General features: G+C 58.4%; 1 protein-coding gene across 2 annotated transcripts in view; it reads right to left on the bottom strand.

Moving 5' to 3' along the window:
* MARK4 (microtubule affinity regulating kinase 4) overlaps window positions 1–20,275 on the bottom strand; it is a 60,180-nt gene extending 39,905 nt beyond the window's left edge. The window contains exon 1 of one of the 2 annotated variants that reach the window (XM_084612702.1): window positions 19,790–20,275. In XM_084612702.1, the coding sequence (XP_084468828.1) occupies window positions 19,790–19,840 (51 nt within the window). In that variant the 5' untranslated portion in view covers window positions 19,841–20,275. The remainder of the gene's footprint in view (window positions 1–19,789) is intronic. The other variant, XM_084612701.1, reaches the window with a different exon arrangement.
* Between the last annotated feature and the right edge of the window lie 206 nt (window positions 20,276–20,481).

The raw sequence follows: 20,481 nt of genomic DNA, 5'->3' as shown, positions 1-20,481 counted from the left end.
GTAGCTCACGAAAGCTCATGCTCAAATAAATTGGTTCGTCTCTAAGGTGCCACAAGTCCTCCTGTTCTTTTTGCGAATACAGACTAACACGGCCGCTACTCTGAAACCTAGTAGGAGACTGTTATCCTCCATGTGGACCAGCCACCAGAGGGGGGTGAGATTCACACTTGCCATTAGGTGTCACTACTATTTGCTGACAGCAGAGGACTTGTGAGACTCAGGACTCCTGGGTTCCATTGCAGGCAGCGGAGGGGAGGGGAGGGGAGGAGGCTGTAGTAGTTATAAACCCTTTTGCCCCTGTGCTCCCAGTCCGTCCCTACCCGCCCTGCTTCCACCCTTCCTCTTGGGCTCCTGTCTTTGTTCCCCACTGTCAGTCTCTCCTGCTATTATCCCCACAGGCTGTCCCCACCCTTCTCCCCCACACCTGGGTCCAGCAGGGGGGCACTGACAACACAGGAGAGATGGTCTCCGGGCTCATAGGTCTGGGGCAGCCCTTGGCATGGGGGGCCAGATGAGTGGGGAGCAGAGAAAGTGCATTGGTTAGCAGGGGCAGAGGGAGGGCGTCGGCTGCTAGGCCAGTTGGCTGGGGGTCTTGGGGGGCAGTGGGAGGGCGCTGGTTGGTGGGGGCAGAGGTAAGGTGCCAGCAGGCAAGGAGGAGGGTGGGACTTGGCATGGGACAACGATAATCCTGTATCCATACCAGCCATTTCCCTGGGTGAGGGCTGCACTCCCAAGGGTAGGAGCAACTGGCAGCTGCAGCTCCGTGCCAAGCGCTGCAATCTCCTTGGAAGAGGAAGAGGGAGAGAGGAGGGGAGAGGGGAAGAGGGAGTGAGAGTGTGTGTGTGTCCCCACCCCAGACTCACATCAGCCACGGGCTCAGTACACCAGGGGCTCCCAGCCCAAGGCTCCCCGGCAGGCCACCCCAGGGCCCCGCTCCCCTGCTCGGTTCACGGGAGCCAGGAAGCCCCGGCGTCTGGTTCTACCCCAGCTGAGCGAGTGGCCCCCCTGCGGGCTGGGCTCGAGGTCACACAGTGAGCCCAGGTGTTCGCCTGCAGGGCCTGGCCCCTACGGAGCCCTCCGCACTGCAGGAGACTCCCGGGGCAGCCTGGCCCCAGCCCACAGAGCACGCAGGCCTGGCAAGGTGAGATGCCCAGCGCCTCATAGCTGCCATCCACAGGCCCTGAGCCTCACAATGGCTGGGCCCCCTGCAGGGCAGGCCAGGCTGCCCTCCCCTGACACCCAGGCCTGGAGAGTGATAGGGTCCTGCTCCCCAGGGACTCTCCTTCTGAACTCCACAAGCCCAAACCTGCTGGCACAGGGGGCATCATGGCCCCAGCACGGCCTCAGGCTTCTCCCTTCCAGCCTCAGCCTGGCATCTGGAACCTCAATGGCCCCACTGCGCTGGCCAGCAGCATGGCCTAAGCATGGCTTAGAGACTAACCAATTTATTTGAGCATAAGCTTTCGTGAGCTACAGCTCACTTCATCGGATGCATACTGTGGAAAATACAGAAGATGTTTTTATACACACAAACCATGAAAAAATGTGTGTTTATCACTACAAAAGGTTTTCTCTCCCCCCACCCTACTTTCCTGCTGGTAATCAGATGTCAAGAATTATAACATTCAAAAACCAGTCGGAGAACACTTCAATCTCTCTGGTCACTCGATTTCTGATCTCAAAGTGACTATCCTTCAACAAAAAAACTTCGAAAACAGACTACAACGAGAGACTGCTGAATTGGAATTAATTTGCAAATTGGATACAATTAACTTAGGCTTGAATAGAGACTGGGAAAGGTTGAGTTCTTATAAAAAGTAACCTATTTCCCCTTGTTTATTTCTCCCCCCCCCCAGACGTTCTTGTTAAACCCTGGATTTGTGCTGGAAATGGCCCACCTTGATTATCATACACATTGTAAGGAGAGTGATCACTTTAGATAAGCTATTACCAGCAGGAGAGTAGGGTGGGGGGAGAGAAAACCTTTTGTAGTGATAAACACCCATTTTTTCATGGTTTGTGTGTATAAAAACATCTTCGGTATTTTCCACGGTATGCATCCGCTGAAGCGAGCTGTAGCTCACGAAAGCTTATGCTCAAATAAATTGGTTAGTCTCTAAGGTGCCACAAGTCCTCCTTTTCGTTTTGCGAATACAGACTAACACGGCTGTTACTCTGAAACCAGTGCTACGGCTGGCGTTCATCCTGCAGCAACACACTTGAGGCCACTAAATGACACAACATTGGCCCTCGCCTCCTTCCCACCTGCCCTGGGACAGGGCAGAGAAATGAAAATGATGAAAGGTCTAGAGAACATGACCGACGAGGGAAGATTGAACAAACCCAATTCTTTCAGTCTGGAGAAGAGAAGGCTGAGAGGGGACATGATAACAGGTTTCAAGTACATAAAAGGCTTGTTACAAGGAGGAGGGGGAAAAATTGTTCTCTAACTTCTGAGGACAGGACAAGAAGCAATGGGCTTAAATTGCAGCCAGGGCGGTTTAGGTTGGACATTAGGAAAGCTTCCTGTCAGGGTGGTTAAGCACTGGAATAAATTACCTAGGGAGGTTGTGGAATTTCAGTCACTGGAGGTTTTTAGGAGCAGGTTAGACAAACACCTGACAGGGACGGTCTAGATAATACTCAGTCCTGCCACGAGTGCAGGGGACCGGACTAGATGACCTCTTGAGGTCTCTGCCAGTCCTATGATTCTAAGACTCAGGGGCATGAGCCAAGGCAGTGCCCAGGGCCATGGGCTCTGGGCAGAAGGGAGGTATTGCCAGCACAGAGGAGGAGCGGAATATCGCACAAGAAGATCTTGATGACATTGAAAACTGGAATAATAGAAATGGGATATTATTGAATAGTGCAAAGTGCAAGGTCATGTACTTAGGGACTAACAACAAGAATTTTTGCTATAAACTGAGGACTTACCAGTTGGAAGTGACACAGGAGGAGAAAGACCTGGGTGTATTGGTTAATCCCAGGAGGACTATGTATGATGCGGCTGTGAAAAAGGCTAACACAATCCTAGGATGCATCAGGTGAGGTATTTCCAGTAGAGACAGGGAAGTGTTAGTACCATTATACGAGGCACTGGTGAGACCTTATCAGGAATACTCTGTGTAGTTCTGGAGTCCCATGTTCAAGAAAGATGAATTCAAATGTGAACAGGTGCAGAGAAGGGCTACTAGGATGATCCGAGGAACGGAAAACCTACCTTGTGAGAGAAGGCTTGCCTTGTTTAGCCTAACCAAACGAAGGCTGAGGGGTGACGTGATTCCTCACTATAAACACATCCGAGCGATAAATAGAGGGAGGGAGAGGAGTTATTTAAGTTAAGGGCCAATACGGACACAAGAACAAATGGATACAAACTGGCCATCAACAAGTTTAGGCTTGAAATTAGACAAAGGTTTCTAACCGTCAGAGAAGTGAAGTTCTCGAGCAGCCTTCCAAGGGGAGCAGTGCAGGGCAAAAGTCCTACTTGGCTTCAAGACTGAGCTTGGTAAGATTATGGAGGGGATGGTTGGTTAGACTGCCTACAATGTCATGTGGCCCATCTGTGACTGCTGGTAGCAAATATCCCCAATAGCCAGAGATGGGGAGGGCTCTGAGTTACTACAGAGAAGTCTTTCCCAGGTGTCTGGCTCATGGGTCTTGCGAACATGCTCAGGGTCCACTGATTGATGTATCTGGGGTCAGGAAGGAATTTTCTCCCAGGTCAGATTGGTAGAGACTCTGTGGGTTTTTCATCTTCCTCTGCAGCATGGGGCACGGGTCATTTGCAGGTTTAAACAAATGTAAATGGTGGATTCTCTGTAACTTGAAGTCTTTAAATCAAGATTTGAGGACTTCAGTAACTCAGCCAGAGGTTCTGGGTCTATTACAGGGTGGGTGGGGGAGGTTCTGTGGCCTGTGATGTGCAGGAGGTCAGACTAGATGAAGAAGAGGAGGTTACATACCAGTAACTGGAGGATCTTTGAGATGTGTGGTCCCTATCTGAATTCCACTGAAGGTTATACACATGCGCCCTGTGTCAGGGCTGGAGATTTTGGAAGCAGTAGCACCCATTGGTCCGCACATGTGCCTTTGCTCAGCCTCATGGTTTAGTTTGAGGCGATAAAGGGCAGGGTGGACTGACTGTGCCCTCAGTTCCTTCTCCACTGCAAATAGCACAGACCCGCAGCAGAGGGGAAGGAGGGTGGGACTGGAATTAGATAGGGACCACACCTCTCGAAGAACCTCCAGTTACAGGTAAGTAACCTCCTCCTCCTTCAAGTGACTGTCTCTATTGTGTTCCCTTGAGGGTGATTAACAAGCAGCACCCAGTCAGGAGGAGGGTGCGAGGAAGAGGACAGAACTGTGGAATGGAGAACAGCTGTGCTGAACGAGGCATCCGTTGCAGGGTCGCACACCAAGGTGTAATGAGAAGAGAAGGTTCGTACCGAGCTCCACGGGGCCGCCCCACATGTCTGTAAGCGGCATGTCGTGAAACGTGGCCGTAGCCGATGCTTGTGCTCTTGTGGAATGGGCTCGTACCCCAAGGGGCAGAGACAGTCCTGACAGCCGATAGCAGAGGGTAATGTGCGCTGAAACCCACTTAGAGATCCTCTGTGTGGAGATCGCCTGCCCCTTAATCCTGTCAGCTATCGCCATAAACAATCTAGGGGACTTGCTGAATGGTCAAGAGAGTGAAGGTGCCGCTCCTCTGCCGAGGCGCGAGGCTTTGGAAAGATGGCAGGTAAGCGTACGGGCTGGTTGACATGAAAACAGGATACAACCTTTGGCAGAAACTTGGGTGCAGACACAGAGAAACCTTGTCCTTAAGGAACGTGGGATCTGCTGTCATGGCCCCCAGTTTGCCTACCGTGAGATGGGTAGTAATAACTACCAGGAAGGCAGCCTTCATGGAAAGGAGAGACAGGGAGCAGGAGGCCAGAGGTTTGAAGGGTGATTTCACTGAGGGTGAGAGGACGAGGGTGAGATCCCATTGGGGGGCGATAGGTTGAACAGGTGGACAGGTCCGAAGGAAGCATTTCCAAGACCTGCCAGTCAAGGGGTGCATAAAGACATACTGCCCCTCCACAGGGGATGGAAGGCACAGATGGAGTTGCCCGATGCCTTCAGGGACAGAGGGCAGTCCAGAAGAAGGGGAACATCCACATCCTCAGGGGAAAAACCCCTCTGCCGGGCCCTTGAGGGGAAACGCTTCCACTTGGCCTGATAGGAGCCTCATGGCCTCTTTCCTGCTACTAGAAAGGATGTCGTGCCCTGCCGACGAACAGTCCCATTCTTGTGAAGATGCCCACCCGAAAACCAAGCTTTTAGGGGGAGTGTCTGTGGATTGGGATGCCTGATCCTATCGCTGTGTTGTGCGAGCAGTTCCGGGAACATTGGCAGTGGAAGCGCGGGTGGGGGACACGCTGACATGTGGAGCAGGAGAAACCAGAACTGGCGAAGCCAAAATGGGGCAATTAGAATAACTGTGGCCCTCTCCCACCTGATCTTGTGGAGGATGTGAGTCAGGAGCAGTTGTGGGGCAAAGTTGTACGGGGTCTGGTCCAACTGGCAGAGGACGAGGGCATCACCTTGGGAATGGTCGCGGAGGCCCACTCTGGAGCAGTACGGGGTGCATCTGCTGTTGGTGTGGGAGGCAAAGAGGTCCCTGGTTGGAGTCTCCCATCGGGCGACAATGTCGCTGGCTCAAGTGTTGTGCAGTGCCCATTTGTGTTCGGCCATGAATTTCCTGCTCAGAGAGTCCGCAATCACGTTCTGAGTCTTGGGAAGACAGGCTGCTGACAACAGGATCTAGTAGGCGATGCACCAGTCCCATAGACAAACCACTTCCACACAGAGCGCTGGTGCCACGGGCCCCTTGTTTGTGGATGTAATAAATGGTGGTGACATGTCACTTCTGACATGACAAGAACATGACGGGAGCAAACGGAGGCGAGAAATACGCGGCACGCCCTTCACATCGCCCGAAGCTCCAGGATGTTGATGAGCATCCTGGATTCCCAAGCAGCCCAACTCCCATGTCACATGTTCGCCCATGTGGATGCCTCATCTGGCGAATCCATGACGATGGCGAATTGTGCTCTAAAAGGATGGAAGGAAGGGTTTCCCGGTGCAGAGTGACCCAGGTCCATCCACCAGTGGAGGGAGAAGAGTAACTCTGGGGGGCGGGGGGAGGGGGAATGTCAACAAGAGGCCCATGGTATGTAGCAAGGGAGAATAGACCCTTTGGAGCCACAGCTAGAGTCAGCGAAGGCAAAGATGAGCAAAGGCGGTGACGGACATGCAAGCCACCACATGGCCAAGGAGGGAAAGGCAAGTCTGGACGGTAACAGAAGGACTGGTGACCACCTTGGCAATCAGCTCTTGGTAGGTAGGCTTGTGCTGAGATTGCATCATGCGGGCTCCTATGAATTCTAGTGACTGTGTGGGATCCAAAGTCGATTTTTCAATGTTAACGCTCACCCTAAGGGAGGGGAGGAGTCTGAGCAGCATGGAGGTTGAGGCTCGAGCTTCCCTTTTGCATGCCGCTGCTAGCAGCCAATTGTCGAGGCAGGGCCCCCTGACATTGGAGGTGGGTCTCCACTACAAAAAAAAACAAAAACCCACAGAACAGCGATAAGTCCAAATGGTAAGACCCTGAATTGGAAGTGTCGATGGCCTACAACAAACCTCGGGAACCTTCTGTGGGTTGGGTGGAGGTCTATATGAAAATGGGCATGCTGCATATTGAGAACCGTAAACCACTGGCCTTTTTCCAGCGACGGTATGATGGCTGCTAAGGTGAGTATATGAAACCTGGGCTCGTGTAGGAACTGATTGAGAAGACGCAGGTCCACAACTGGTCTCCATCCGCCATTCTTCTTGGGTACGAGGAAATACGTGGAATAGAATCCTGCGCCCTAAGAAGTCATCGGAACAGGTTCTACCGCTCCCCTCTGCGGTACGGAATCCACCTCTCGGGCGAGGATGCTGCCGTGAGAGTGGTCCCTGAGGTGGGGGCGCGGGTGAGGTAGCATCATGAACTCGATTGTACAGCCATTTCAAATGACATCCAGGACCTACTTGTCCTTTGCTATCGCACACCAAGCTGGTAAAAGGAGTGCTAGGCGCTCCCCAGACGGGGTGGGTCAGGTGCACGGTGGGAGGCAGCTCTCTTGGTGCCCTCCAAAATATCGCTTTTGCGAAGGCTGAGCATGAGATGTGGAAGGCTGTGATGGGGAGCCTGGAGAATGGGGCCGTTGGGTCTTCTGTCATATGCGAGGAGGCTCATCGGCCGTTGATGGAAGAACTGAGGTGTTCTGAATCCTTGGCAGCAGGTGGAAGAACTCGTGCTTGGGTGCTAGTATGTAAATACCCAACGATCGTAGTGTGACTCTGGAATCCTTGAGGGAGTGGAGGGAATTGTCGGTTTTCTAGCTGAAGAGATGAGATTCATCAAAAGGGAGATCCTCTGAGGTATTCCTCCTCCTGACGTCCCCATAGCCACTGTGCACGAAGAGGTGTCTGCCACATCCACCGAGGCCTGGAATGTCACCCTCCCAATGAATCTGTCCTCCTCTAAGACAGTGGTTCTCAACCTTTCCAGGCTACTGTCCCCCTTTGAGGAGGCTGATCTGTCTTGTGTACCCCAAGTTTCACCTCACTTGAAAACTACTTTGCTTACAAAAATCAGACATAAAAATACAAAAGTGTCTCAGCACACTGTTTCTGAAAAATTGTCAGCTTTCTCATTTTTACTATATAATTATAAAATTAATCGATTGGAATATAAATATTGGACTTACATTTCAGTATATCGTATATAGAGCAGTATAAACAAGTCATTGTATGAAATTTTAGTTTGTACTGACTTTGCTATGTAGCCTGTTGTAAAGCTAGGCAAATATCTAGATGAGTTGATGTACCCCATGGAAGATTTCTGCATACCCCCAGGGGTACACATACCCCTGGCTGAGAACCACTGCTCTAAGATAGTCTGAAAGCAGGCAGAAGCCTCCTGGGAAGCTTGTCTGCAAAGTCCACCAACTTGCCATAAGTTATAAAGTCACATTTAGCAAATATTGCCAGGTAATTGGAAATCCGAAATTGAAGGCTGGACGAGAAGACTTTGCGACCCAAGAGGTCCAGTCACTTACCCTCCTTGTCTGCTGGGGGGAATGGGGTGTTCTTGCCTGGCCTGCTCCATCACTGCTTGTATCACGAGGGAATTGGGTGGTGGGGTGCGAAAACAGAAACTCAGACCTCTTCACCAGTACATAGTACCTCTTCTCTGCCCCCTTGGGGGCGGGTACACAAGCGGCTGGAGTGTGCCAGACAGCTCGGGTTGGTTGGAGAATGGCATCATGGATCAGTAGAGGCATGCTGGTTGGTACCAAGGCATGGAAGGTGTCAAGAAGGTGGTGTTGTTTGTCCTGTACCTCCTTTGGTGGAATGGGGAGGGCCTCAGACACTCTGCGTAACCGGTCCTCGAACTGGTTGTCAGCCGGGAGTGAGGAGGGAACTGAAGACACAGCGGTGTCTGGAGAGGACGAAGGGAACTGCTCCTGTTCCTGAAGTACTGTTGGAGCCAGGCTGAGTGGCTCATCCTCCAACACCGGTTCCGAACGCCTACTCAGTAACAGCTGGAGCCGTAGCTGCCGGACCTATGGGTGCAGGGGGGGCTGCAGCACGCCCAGGCTTGAAGTGGTTCCCATCATATCCAGGGTTTACAGTTTGGTTCAATGGCTCTCAGCACCCCCACTGTAAAAACTGTTCCAGCACCTCTGGCTGGAGAGGAGAGATGGGGGACTCTTCCCTTGCTGAATGGGAAGGTTCCAGAGGTGGATACGGAGGCCAGGACCCCCAGTATGGCCAAGGAGATGGATCCGTCGGATGGTGCGGAGGGCCCCAAGGAACTGGGCACCAGAGGCTCCTTTCTTGGGGAAACAGAGGGTATTGCCACAGAGTTGGTGGAGGCTTCGGCTATTCATATCGACGGTAGGGGAGGAGCAGTCCCTGCCCTCTATCTGAATCCTCCATCGCTGAGAAGTCGGATGGTGATACCGGAGGAACTGTATAAGCCATAGGGGAAACAAAACCCGAAGAAGGTAAGTCCAGGGTAGGAGAGGGTACATCCCCAGGCACCGGCTGAAATGGAAGATGTGGACATCTCGCCTCCTCCAAAGCAAAGAGTTCCTGAGGCCCGAGTGCTGACTCTAGCCTCCCCAGCATCAGCGGTACGTGATCCAGTCGGAACCAGAGCCAGAACGGAGCACTGCCTTGGAACCGAAGGTTCCCTTGACTCCGCGGGTGCCAACCTGGAAGGCGTATGTGGCTCGGTGGATAGAACTGGCAGATCCGACACTCTCTGTGACTTCTTGTGCTTGTGAGCCTTGGAACAAGCCGCTTCCCTGTGGCTGGAACTCGTGGAAGGCGCGTTCTTTCTTGGGCCTGGACGAAGATTCCCTGCCATGCTTACGCGCATGCTTCCCAGCCTCACGACTAGGCCCCAGCATGGGTCCATAGCACTGGTCCCGGCCGAACCGCACTGGGTCTCCGTGGCAGGAGGCGCACTCCTGGGTTTCTCAGGCTGATGTACTGGGGGGCGGGGGGGAATCCCAGGCCTGGACCTGACTGCAGCCTCAGGGCAACCTCCATAAGGTGGTTCTTGAGGCGGAGAGCCCAACCTGCCCGGGTACAGCTTGGGAAGGAGAGGTGGATATGGCACCTGGAAGCAATGTGGGCTTTGGACAAGCAGCAAGGGCAGCGCTGCCTCGTCACTGACCGAGAATGAGCCAGGCAGGAGGTGCAGATCTTGAACCCCTGCATCTTCTGCATAACCCAGTACCCAGGCCTGGGTGCTTGGGGGAGGGTGGGGCGGGACCGGTATAAATGGCATCCCAAAGTCCTTAAAATCCTAAAACAACTACGACTAAAACTACAGTAAAAACAGCAAATTAACTATGCACACATACACAAAGAAAGACTTTTTAGTTAAGTGAGAGATGAGACGAGAGGCTCCGACCCAGACCACGCGGCGGTGAGATGGAACTGAGGGCGTGGTCGGTCCGCCCCACCCTTTATCACCTCGGATGAAACCATGAGGTGGAGCAAAGATGCATGCGCGGACCAATGGATGCTACTACTTCCAAATTCTCTGGCTCCGGGCACATGGCGCTTGCGTATAACCCTTCACGGAATTCAGATAAGGACCAGCACTCCAAGAAGAACATGATAATCCCTTCTGGCATTGAAGCCTATGGCTCTATGAAGCGGTCAGGGGCTGGGCACAGGGATCATGCTTTGTCCGTCCGTCCATCTCCAGGAGAGACCATTCCCGCCTAGGAGGAGCTAGTGAGTCAAGGGCCACTGCATGCAGACCTGACCCCAGCCCTGAAGTGCAGCTCATGTGGGCGTGGGTCTGAGATCTGGCCCATGGAGCCAGGAGAGCCCGTGCTAGCAGGGGGCACTGGTGCCAACCAGCCAAGTCCAAGTGAGCAGTGGCCAGCCACCTCCAGCCCCAGCCTGTGATTCAGCCAGGCGAGTGGTGTCAGAGTGTCTGTCCTACTTGGGCCCATGTGCAAAGAGCATGGCTGTGCCAGGCCTGTGCCCCGCCAGACAGAGCTGGGCTGAGCCAGCCCCAGGGCCAGAACGAGTTACTGTTGTCTGCTGCCCCGGTGCCATGGAATGGGCTGGCATCTGTGCTGACGCCCCAGCCAGCCCTGGGAGCTGGATCTCAGCCTGGATTGGCCTAACAGCAGCCTCTGAGCAGGGCCTTCACCGCAGTCCGCCCTGGTGCTCAGCTCTGGTGCTGGTGCCTCCTGCCATGGGCTATGGGACTCCCACGGGGAAGAGGGAGGGGCTGAATCAGGACCACACCAGGCCGGGGCAGCTGGGAGTCCCCAGACCCACACAGGAGCGGAGGGGAGGGGGTAGCGCTCATGGGGCCCAAGTTTGCCAGGAGCAGCCAGCGTGCCCCTCAGAGAGAGCCAACGACACTGGCAGCAGCCTGGGTGTTTTGCGCTCAGCAGTTGGCTGGGCCTGGACATGCTGAGACAAGAGTGAGCAACGGCCCAGCAAAGCCCGGGGCTGCCACGCAGCACGCAGATGGCTACATGCCACCGGGGGGGGGGGGGGGGCAGAGCAGCAGGGTGGGGCTCTAGCCTGCCCCCCATCTCCAGGTGGGCTTCACTGCCAGCACTGTCTCCTCCCCTGCAGCCCCACGCCCCAAGGCTAGCATGGAGCTGGACCCCAGGGCCAACAGGCAGCTGGGGAGGGGAGTTTGCCTGCCCTGCCACCCTCCGATGGGTAAACTGAGGCCTCCAGCCCCAGCTGCTCCAGCCTGGTGCAGCAAGGGAAAGACACGGTTGCTTGGCATGGCTCTCACGTGCGGGGGTGGCGATACTGAGAAAGCTGGTATGCCCCATTCCGGAGCCGCAGGACCCCCCATCCTGGAGCCAGCGCCGCAGGAACCCCTCCCATCTTGGCACACACACCCCCGATCCCAGAGCCAGCGCCACGGGAATCCCTCCAATCTTGGTCCCCCCCCATCCCAGAGCCAGCGCCACGTGAACCTCTCCAATCTCGGTGCCTCCCCATCCCAGAGCCAGCGCCGTGGGAATCCCCCCCATCCCAGAGCCAGCAACCCCCCATCCTGGCGCCACGGATGCCAAATCCCCAACGCATAGGCGGTATTTCAGGGTCCCCATCCCAGCACTGGTGCCATGGAAACCCCCATGACAAAGCTGGGGGGCCAACCCTCCCCAGATAACTCTGCAACAGCTCAGAGATCAGTCGCTCGGCTCTCCTGAGAATGCAGCCCCCCGGCTCCTCCCCAAGAAGGCAGCAACACTGCCCTGCCCAGGGAGGGTAACCCAACCCCCTCTGCCCACTCCCAGCTGCCTCCTGGCTAGCTCGGCAAGCACCCCGCCATCTTGCCAGCCAGAGCTGGGGCCCGCTAGCCTAGATTCGGCCTCCAACACCTGCTGCGCCTCTGAGGAAGGCCTCCCCTCCCCATCAGCCCCAGAGCAAGCCCTGCTCGGCGGGCGTTCGGGCCTAGAGCCGGACCAGTCCTGGGGGTCGCCTGCACCACAGGATGCTGCAGCTGTCCCTAGCCAAGGCAGCGAGGGCATTCGGGGTTCAGGTCAGCCTTAACCCCCCTCGTGTTAGGGGCTGGGGTGAGCCCTCTTATCTGCTGCTCTGCCGGGATGCCCGGCAGGAGCCTGCCAACAAGGCCAGAGCCTAGCATCTCATGTAAACGCCCCTGATTGCTGGTGCCACCTGCACTCCCCTTTTCTCGCTCCCCTCAGACCAGCAGGCGAGAGCAGCCCTCCCCACACTAGCCACACAGCTGGGGACAAGCGAGGACAAGGGAGAGAGGGCAGCTCTCCTGGGGGAAACACACATCCCACCCCCCCCCCAGCCAGGCCCTGCGGAAGGAGACCCCCCCCCAGTGTGAAGAGCATCGGGGAAACGACCATAAAAGTCCCCACTGCCCCCCAGCCCAGGCTCCCACGAGCTCTCCCAACCAGGGGCGCCTGAGCGGTCTCTCCACGTCTGCAATCTCTTCCGGATCCCAGGGGCGAAGCTTCCTAAAAGGCCCCTTTCAAAATTAATTTAAGCTCACCAGCTAATTAACGGATTTAGTGGCACTTCTCCGAGTTCACCCAGTGTGCAAGGGAGGCCGTGCCGTGCGGAACCGGTGGGTCGAGTGCCGGCTTTAAGCGCAGAGCTTGATGTGCCCCGAGGACAGCCCCACGTACAGCGCAGCCGTAACGTGCCCTGCCCTGCTGCAGAAGCCATGGAGGGGGTGCCGACTTTTGGCCCAGGCAATGGGGTCACTGAGTGCCGGCGAGCCAGGCCCCAGCCGGGCTGCAAGAGAATGGAGCCCCGGCCAGCAGGCTGAGCTTTCGGAGGCTCATTCCCAACACGCTGGCCGGCTCAGGATGGGATAAGGAGATGGGAGGCTGCAGGATCGTTGGCCTTGGATCCGGCCGCTCAGACGCCCACACGGCCCTCGTGCAGAGCGTCTGGCTGGGGCCCAGCGAGCCGAGCCGTGAGCTGAGCTGGGCTGATGCCAATCTAACCCATCCCCTCCACCCATGCTCTAGGACAGGGAGCACCCAACCCAGGCGGCACCGAAGGGCCAGGAGCTGCAAGTGCCAGAACCGGTAGACACGCGCTGGCAGGGAGATCGCCCCACCCCTAGCCTGCCACCCGCCCACTGTGCTAGGCATGCAGAGGCAGGCGTGTCGGGCTGGACCAGCCGGGGGCACCGCAGAATAGCTTCTCTCTTCCCTGGGTGGTGTGGTGGCAGTATGGGCACCGAGACTCAGGTGTAGCTACGGCGGTCCCTGCAGTCCCATGCAGCCCATTCCCTTCGGGCACCCCTTCTGAAACTCCACTGCCCTGGGGCTGGGGAGGTCACCTGGCAGCACGTGTTTCCCAGCCATACCTGGGGCCTTCCTAGCTGCCAAGGCTGGGGCAGCAGTGCCCTTTCAGGTGGCATCAGCAGCGCGCCCTGACTAGCAACGCCCAGATGGTATTTAACCAGGTGGAAGCGAGCAGCCAACACGTGTAAACACAGCACCCTCCCCTGCCCCGGGGCTCCAGGCCCTGCTAGTTAGGGCCTGCTGGCTGACATGGTCCAAAAGCAACTGGGGGTGGGGGGCAATGCACAGCTGGGGGGGGGGTGCCAGGCCCAGACATTACAATGGGAGTGTCAGCTCTTTAAACAGGAAAGACAGGCACCATGCCAATGGCAGGAGAAGCCCAGAGTCTGGGCAGCAGACAAGCGGGGGCAGGGCCCACAGCAGGGCATGGTCTGCTCCCACTGCCCCAGGGAGCCGGGGGATTGACCCAGGCACGTGGGGCTCAGAGGGCACACACTGTGCTGTGCCCCGCAAGCCGCGTGCTGTGGGCTGTTCTCACAGGCAGCACCTCCCCTCGGTCGCAGCAGCGTGTCCCCCCACTCCGACTACCTCCGCTGCAGCAGCAGGGCTGGTCCCACCCCAGGCCTCCAGCAGGGGGTGCTCATGGGCCAGGGCCCAGCCACAGAGCCTCAGGCCAGGGTTTGTAGAAGTGTTAATGGACTTTGGTGGCTCCGTTTCTGGGAGCCCCACAGCCCTGCTGAAGGCAGGGCCCCAGGCCCCTTATGCCCACCCCACAAACAGCCCCTCACTCACTGGCTACTTCCTGAAGAGTTTGGCCTTGGGGCCTGCTCTGACCTGGCAGCATCCCAGCCCCGCAACCCACAGCAGCCACTCAGGAGCCTCCTGGCTGGCCTGAACAATCTCCCAGCCCTGGACCACTGAGCCCCACAGCTCCCCTTATGCCCCTCAATCCCGACCTGCAGCCCCCTGCTATCCCAGCCTTGGAATCCACCCCGCCCCCAGCTCTGCCAGTACCCCTTAACCCAGTGGTCCCCAACGCAGTGCCCGTGGGCGCCATGGCGCCTGCCGGGGCATTTATGTGCACCCACCTAGTGACAAGGGAGCGCAGCCACCGGACACCCCGCCCAGAAGCAAGAAGCGTCGCCACCGAAATGCCGCCTCTTCTCGGCGGCATTTCGGCAGCTGGTTGTCCGGCGGCCACCACGCTCTTCTGGGAACATGAATACGCTATTGCAACAGAAAGGCTGGGGACTGCTGCCTTAACCCCTTCCCATAGCTCCCTGCTATGCCTATCCTGGTTCCCCCAGCCACACAGCTCTCCGGAGGCCTGCAGTCTGCCAGGCCAGTTAAGGCAGAGATGCCCAACGGTACCAAACCCATTGGTGACATGGTCAGAAAACCACACTGGGAACTAGACAGATGCCCTGCTCCATTTCACTGGTGGCATGAGCTGCAGAAATAGCCCAGGGCGGCAGTATCACCCAGCCAGTCCCTAGGGTGCACCGGCCGCACCCACTTGTGGGACCTGGAGCCCAGGAGGAGGGTGATGGGAGCAAGGGCTCCGGGCCCAGTCCCTGACCCTTGGCGGGTGGGCAGTGACGCATCAACGCAGGAACCGGTACCCCTTCACCTCTTCTCCCTTCCCATGGGAGGCAGGCAGCAGTGCATTCTGGGATGCCAAGCACACCCTCTCAGGCAGGGGGAGGGGGACCCCAGCACCCCAAGTGGCCTGAGTCCATACATAATGCACTGGAATTGCTGTGCAGTGACCCGTGTCCCACCACAAGGGCAGCTGAGGCCCTGGGGCTGTGCCAGGCATCATGTCAATGGTGCAGGGGCCAAGTGTGGAGTGGCAGCACGGAGCCACATCCCAGAGAGGGCATGGCCCCCTAGCAGGGAAGAACAGGGTTTGTGCCTTGCCCACCTCACTGCCTTCACGGTGGCAAGATGTCAGCAAGGGGAGTGAGGTACCCAATGCCCTCGGCACCAAGCCCACAGCGTCCCACAGGAGCTTCCTCTCCCTTTGACCTGGACAGAGACTGCTTGGGAAGGCCTTTAGGGCCCAGATCGCCCCCTGCAAGGGCGCTAGGGATGCCATGGCCTTGCTGGGCCGCTCTCCAGCTAGGCACCTCCTGCATCACTGCAGGGCATTCCATCACCACTCTCATTCCTGCAGCAGCCATGTGAGCCTGGCACATCAGGCGAAGAGTCACTCCTGTGCTCAAGCTAAGCAAGACCAACCTAATTTCCTTCTCTGACAGGCTTGTTGGCCTAGTAGCCGGGGGGGACAGTAGAAGTGACATTTGACCCAGTCTCATAAGCCAGTGGTTTTCAACCTCTTTTCATTTGCACACCACTAAAAGATTTCCAATGGAAGTGCAGATCTTAGGCACGGCCTGCGGGACTCCATGGACCCCAGGCTGAGAACCCTGTCATGGGCACAGTGGTCTAGATGAAATTACTGTCCAGTGGCTGCCCAACTGGGTGAAAGACCAAACACAGAGAGCAGGCTCACTGGGCAGTGGTCTCTAGTGGGGACCCACAGGGTCAGTCCATATTTTCAGGGATGACTTGGATAATGGTGTGGAGCGAATGGTTATAAACTCTGCAGAGGCCACCCAGCTGGGAGGGCAGGAAGCACTTGGGAGGCCAGGATCAGAATTCAAAGCAACCTTGGCCAACTGGAGAATTGGTCTGAATTCTGAAGTTTATTAAAGACAACTGCAAAATACTTCCCTTAGGAAGGAAAAATCAAACGCCCAAGTACAAAGTGGGGCCTGGCTGGCTAGGTGGCAGAGCTGCTGGACAGGATCCGGGTTCTAGTGGATCACTAACTGAATATGAGTCAACAATGGGATGCAGTTGTGAAAAGGCCAATCTCATTCTGGGTGCATTACCAGGAGTGACATAGGTAAGACACAAGAAGTAACTGTTCCGCTCTGCTCGGCCCTGGGGAGGGTTCAGCTGGACAGCTGGGTCCAGTTCTGGGCTCTGCACTTTAGGAAAGACAGGGACAAACTGGAGAGAGTCCACAGAGCAACAAAAATGATCAAAAGTTTAGAGAACCTGAGCAGTGAGGACAGGTAAAAAACTGGGTGTGTCTAATCCTGAGAAGGCGCTGAGAACAGACGTCAAATACATTCAGGGCTCTTATAAAGGGGATGGAGATAGACTGTTCTCCATGTCCACTGAAGGCAGGACAAGTAACGGGGCTTACACTGCAGCAAGGGGGCCCTAGGTTTGAGAATAGGTCAAACCTTCCTACTGTGGAAGGGGAGTTAATCTCTGGCCCTGGACTAGGTTGTGTAGGGAGGTGATGGAAATCCCCACCATGGGAGGGAGAAAGTCCTGGCAGGGTGGTCTAGGGTGACTTGGTCCAGCCTCAGTGCAGGGGCTGGAGTTGATGACTTCTTGAGGTCCCTTCCAGCCCAATATTTCTACGACTGGGGGAATGGGACCAAAAGGAGAAGGAGGAGGGAAGACTCAGGCGCCAGTGGGGGCAGGGTCTGCCCCCGGCTGGGAAATCCCTCTTCTGAGAGCTCTTCAGGACAGGGCACTCCCAAGGCCTGAGGTGGGGCTTGCTCAGCCCCCAGGGAGGGGCTGGATGCTGCATGGTGCTGACCCCTAAGCTTCAGTGGGGTGGAGGGAGCCCAGTGCTCTGGGTTGATGCCTGGCTAGCAGCAGCAGCCAGGGCCCTGGGGAGGCTGCTGCAGCACCAGCCCCCACCCCCACCCCCGCAGGGGAGCACAGGGCCTTGGGTCGCCAAGGCAGCGGGTCTGGAGTCCTCAGGCCATGGAGCTGGCTTTTCAGCAGGGCTGTGTGCTCAGAGGGGGCTGGGCGAGGGCATTTCCTGGAGGGAACCCCCTCGCTGCCCTGACACCTGGCTGGGCAGGGGACAGGTAGGGGGAGGAAGAGAAATGACCGAGGTTGTCACAATCTCAGAAAGCCACTTCCCCAAAGGAGGACGAGCTGCTCCATCTCCCAGGGACAGGGAGCCGGGTGGGGTCACTGGTGGGGGGAAGGGACTTAGGGACTCCGGCTCACTCCATGCCAGAGTTTGCTGGTGATGCAAAATGGCCCAGCCCAGGAGTGAAGGATGTAGTCAAAGCTTTTTTGGGGGGAGGAGGGCTGTGAGCCAGGACTCCTGTGTTCTGGCCCCAGCTCTGCAGAGGGAGTGGGGTCTAGTGGGGTGGAGCTGGGGGTCACAGAGCTGGGAACAGAACCCAGGAGTCCTAAGGGGAGTGGTGTCTGGCGGCTAGAGCAGGGGGGGCTGGGACTCGGAGGAGTCAAGACACCTGGGTTCGATCCCTGGCTCTGGGAGGAGAGTGGGGGCTAGAGGGCTACAGCAGGGGGAGACAGAGTGTCAGGACTCCTATCCCCAGCTCTGACCCTGAATCACTGCCCCTCTATGCCTCAGTTTCCCGCATGCAAGAGAGCCACTTCACTGCCATTTGCTGGGTGCAATGGGACCAAGCTAGTTACCCAGCTCTTTGACTAGCAGGGCCCAAGAGCCATCTCCCCAGAGCAGGTTGCCTCCTGAGGGCTGACGGCAGCACGGGGCCCACGTTGGCTTTGCTGTCCACCCCCACCTCCGGCGGCCATAGTGGCAGGCAGCGGGTGCCCCAGCATGTCTGGGTCTCAAGGCGCACTGGGCTGCTGCCAGGGCTGAACTGTCCCACCACACAAGGGCCAGGAGCGGGGGCCGGCAGGAGATCGGGCCCCCAGCAGCCCAGGCCGGGCTCGGAGAGCGCTGCCCAGCGTCATACGCAGCAGCAGGAGAGAGGCTCATTGACTCGCGCTCCAGGGTATCTGCATCCCACATCAGGCCAGGTGCATGCTGGGAGCATCCAGCAGAGGCCATAGTGGGAGCAGAGCACCAGCCTCCACAGACAGATGGCTTGGCCCAGGCTGGCAGGGGGAGGGACATGGCTCATCTCAGCCAGGAGGAGGGGGCTCCCATGCCACGAAGCAGCCCTGCCCAGAGATCCTGGTGCCACCCAAGCCAAGCACGCAGGCAATGCCATGAGAAACCTTGCATTTGCCACCCTGTGGGTGAGACTGGTGTGCCAGGCCGCAGAGGGAGCCAGGAAGAGAGGGGGCCCACACCCCCGCGGCGCCAGGAAATGCCACCTTAGTTGCTAAGGAACTACTTTTCCCTGTAAAGTACATCCAGTGCATGGCACAGCGGCTCTGGGGATTCCATGGCAAGGACACACAAGTGATCCGGGAGCAATGTCACTGTGCCAGCAGGAACGCCGGCGTGCGTGGACTCTCCTCACCCCAGGCAGGGTGCAAGGCGGGGGACATGGGAGTCCACGGGCAGGGACCGCCTGGCTCCTAGGAAGATGCCAGTGCAGTGTTGTGTTTGCGGGTGTGAGGAGCGTGTGAGGCTGGGGGGGCTGCAGCTCCCAGTGTGCAAGAGGTGTGCAGTATGCGTCTCGGGGGCATGTGTGTGTGTGTGTCAGGGAGGGGTGGTGAGTGGGCATGCATGGGCATGCGTGTGGTTGACGGTTGGCAGGTCTCACCGTGCCCTAGGAGGTTGTTCCCCTTCTCCTCTAGCTCCACACCCCAGGGGGACAGTCAGGCCCAAACCACAGCCTCCTTCACTGCTTCCCCCCCACCCGACGAAGGCCTCCTGGCGTGTCCCTGCCGCAGCAGGCTAAGGCCCAGCCCGAGCTGATGCAGAGTCCTCCCCCCCAACTTGTGGCAGCCCCCTCCCTTCCCACGGAGACACCACATGCCCCCTGCCCTGTCACCGAGGCAAATGTCATTGTTGACCTTAGCAGCCCACCCAGGATGCAGACGCTGCCAGCTCCCCCGTGCCCCCAGCCCAGCATAACTCCCCTCAGCTGGGGCAGGCTCAGGGACCCCACACCCTGTTGGCTCCCAGCTGTGGGCTGGGTGGGAGCCAGCGAGGCTAGGGGAATGGCCCCAGTGCTGGTCTCGCCCTCCCTGCAAGGGCCCACTGGCTCAGCCTTTGCAGAAGCACCATGCTGCAGGTGGGCGCAGCTGGGGCCCCGCTCCACCCCGCTTCTCTGCATCGGGGGCTGGGCCCGGCTCCACCCCGGCTCCCTACATCAGGGGCTGGGCCCCGCTCCACCCCGGCTCCCCACATCAGCGGCAGGGGAGACGTCCCCAGCCCGCCCCTCTCCCTCGCGCACACGATCTGCCCCCTCCCCGGCCAGCCCAGCGCAGGGGCGGCCCCAGCCCCACCCGGCTCCCCAGCGAGCCGAGCTCGGGCCAGGGGGTGGGAGGCGAATCGATCGCCGGCGCTGCCCGGCGGCTCCGTCCATTGTGCGCTGCCCGCCCCACCCGCGGGGCCTGGCTCCGGGCAGGGGAAGGGGCAGCGAGCCGCGGGGGCAGCGTAGGGCGCTGGGGACAAAGGCCCCGGGACTCACCGCGTCCGAGTTCCGCTCGTTGCCAGACGCCAGGGCGGTGCGCGAAGACATCTTCCCCGGGGGCTGGCCGGGGGGGACCCGCGCGGCTCCGCGGCTAGAAGGGGGCGCTCATGGCCCAGGACGGGGGATGGGCTGCAGCAGCAGCGGGCGCCGGTGGGTCCCACCCCGGGGAGCCCGGCTCCGTGCGCCCCTCGCCGGCGCACAAAGGGCAGGGGCGGCCGCACCCCCCGCGGCTCCGGGGCGCCGCCCGCGGGGAGGATGCTGGAGGGGGGGGGCTGGTGCAATAGGACCCGAGCCCCTAGCGCCAGCCGCGGGCTCCGGCCATCCCGCTCCTGCTCCGGGCCCGCCGGGCGCTCACCAGCCGCGGGCTCACGCCAGGCTGCGGCTGCCGGGAACGGCCCTGGCCGGGCAGCGCGGCACCATCGGGGCGGGCGAGCGAGCGGGGTCCCCGCCTGGCCGGGGCGGCTGCAAAACAGCGAGAGAAAGGGAAGGAACCGACGTCAGGGAGCGAGCGGGGCTGGGCTGGGGCTACCCCTCCCCCCGCCTCTTAAAGGCGCAGGCGGCGCGCCCCGCAGGGTTGATGGGGGGCTGGAGCCCCCCCCCGCCTTCCTCTCCCTGCGACCACGGGGCTCCATGTCCCCGGCCTTTGCCACTGGGGCCCCCGGGCGCAGGGCAGCGCGGCACCCGGAGTG

The sequence above is a fragment of the Lepidochelys olivacea genome (genome assembly GCF_965140295.1).
Source record: "Lepidochelys olivacea isolate rLepOli2 genome assembly, chromosome: 23".
Taxonomy (NCBI): Eukaryota; Metazoa; Chordata; order Testudines; family Cheloniidae; genus Lepidochelys; species Lepidochelys olivacea.
Note: the sequence above shows the minus strand (reverse complement) of the source record. Positions and strands in the feature narration are given on the sequence as shown.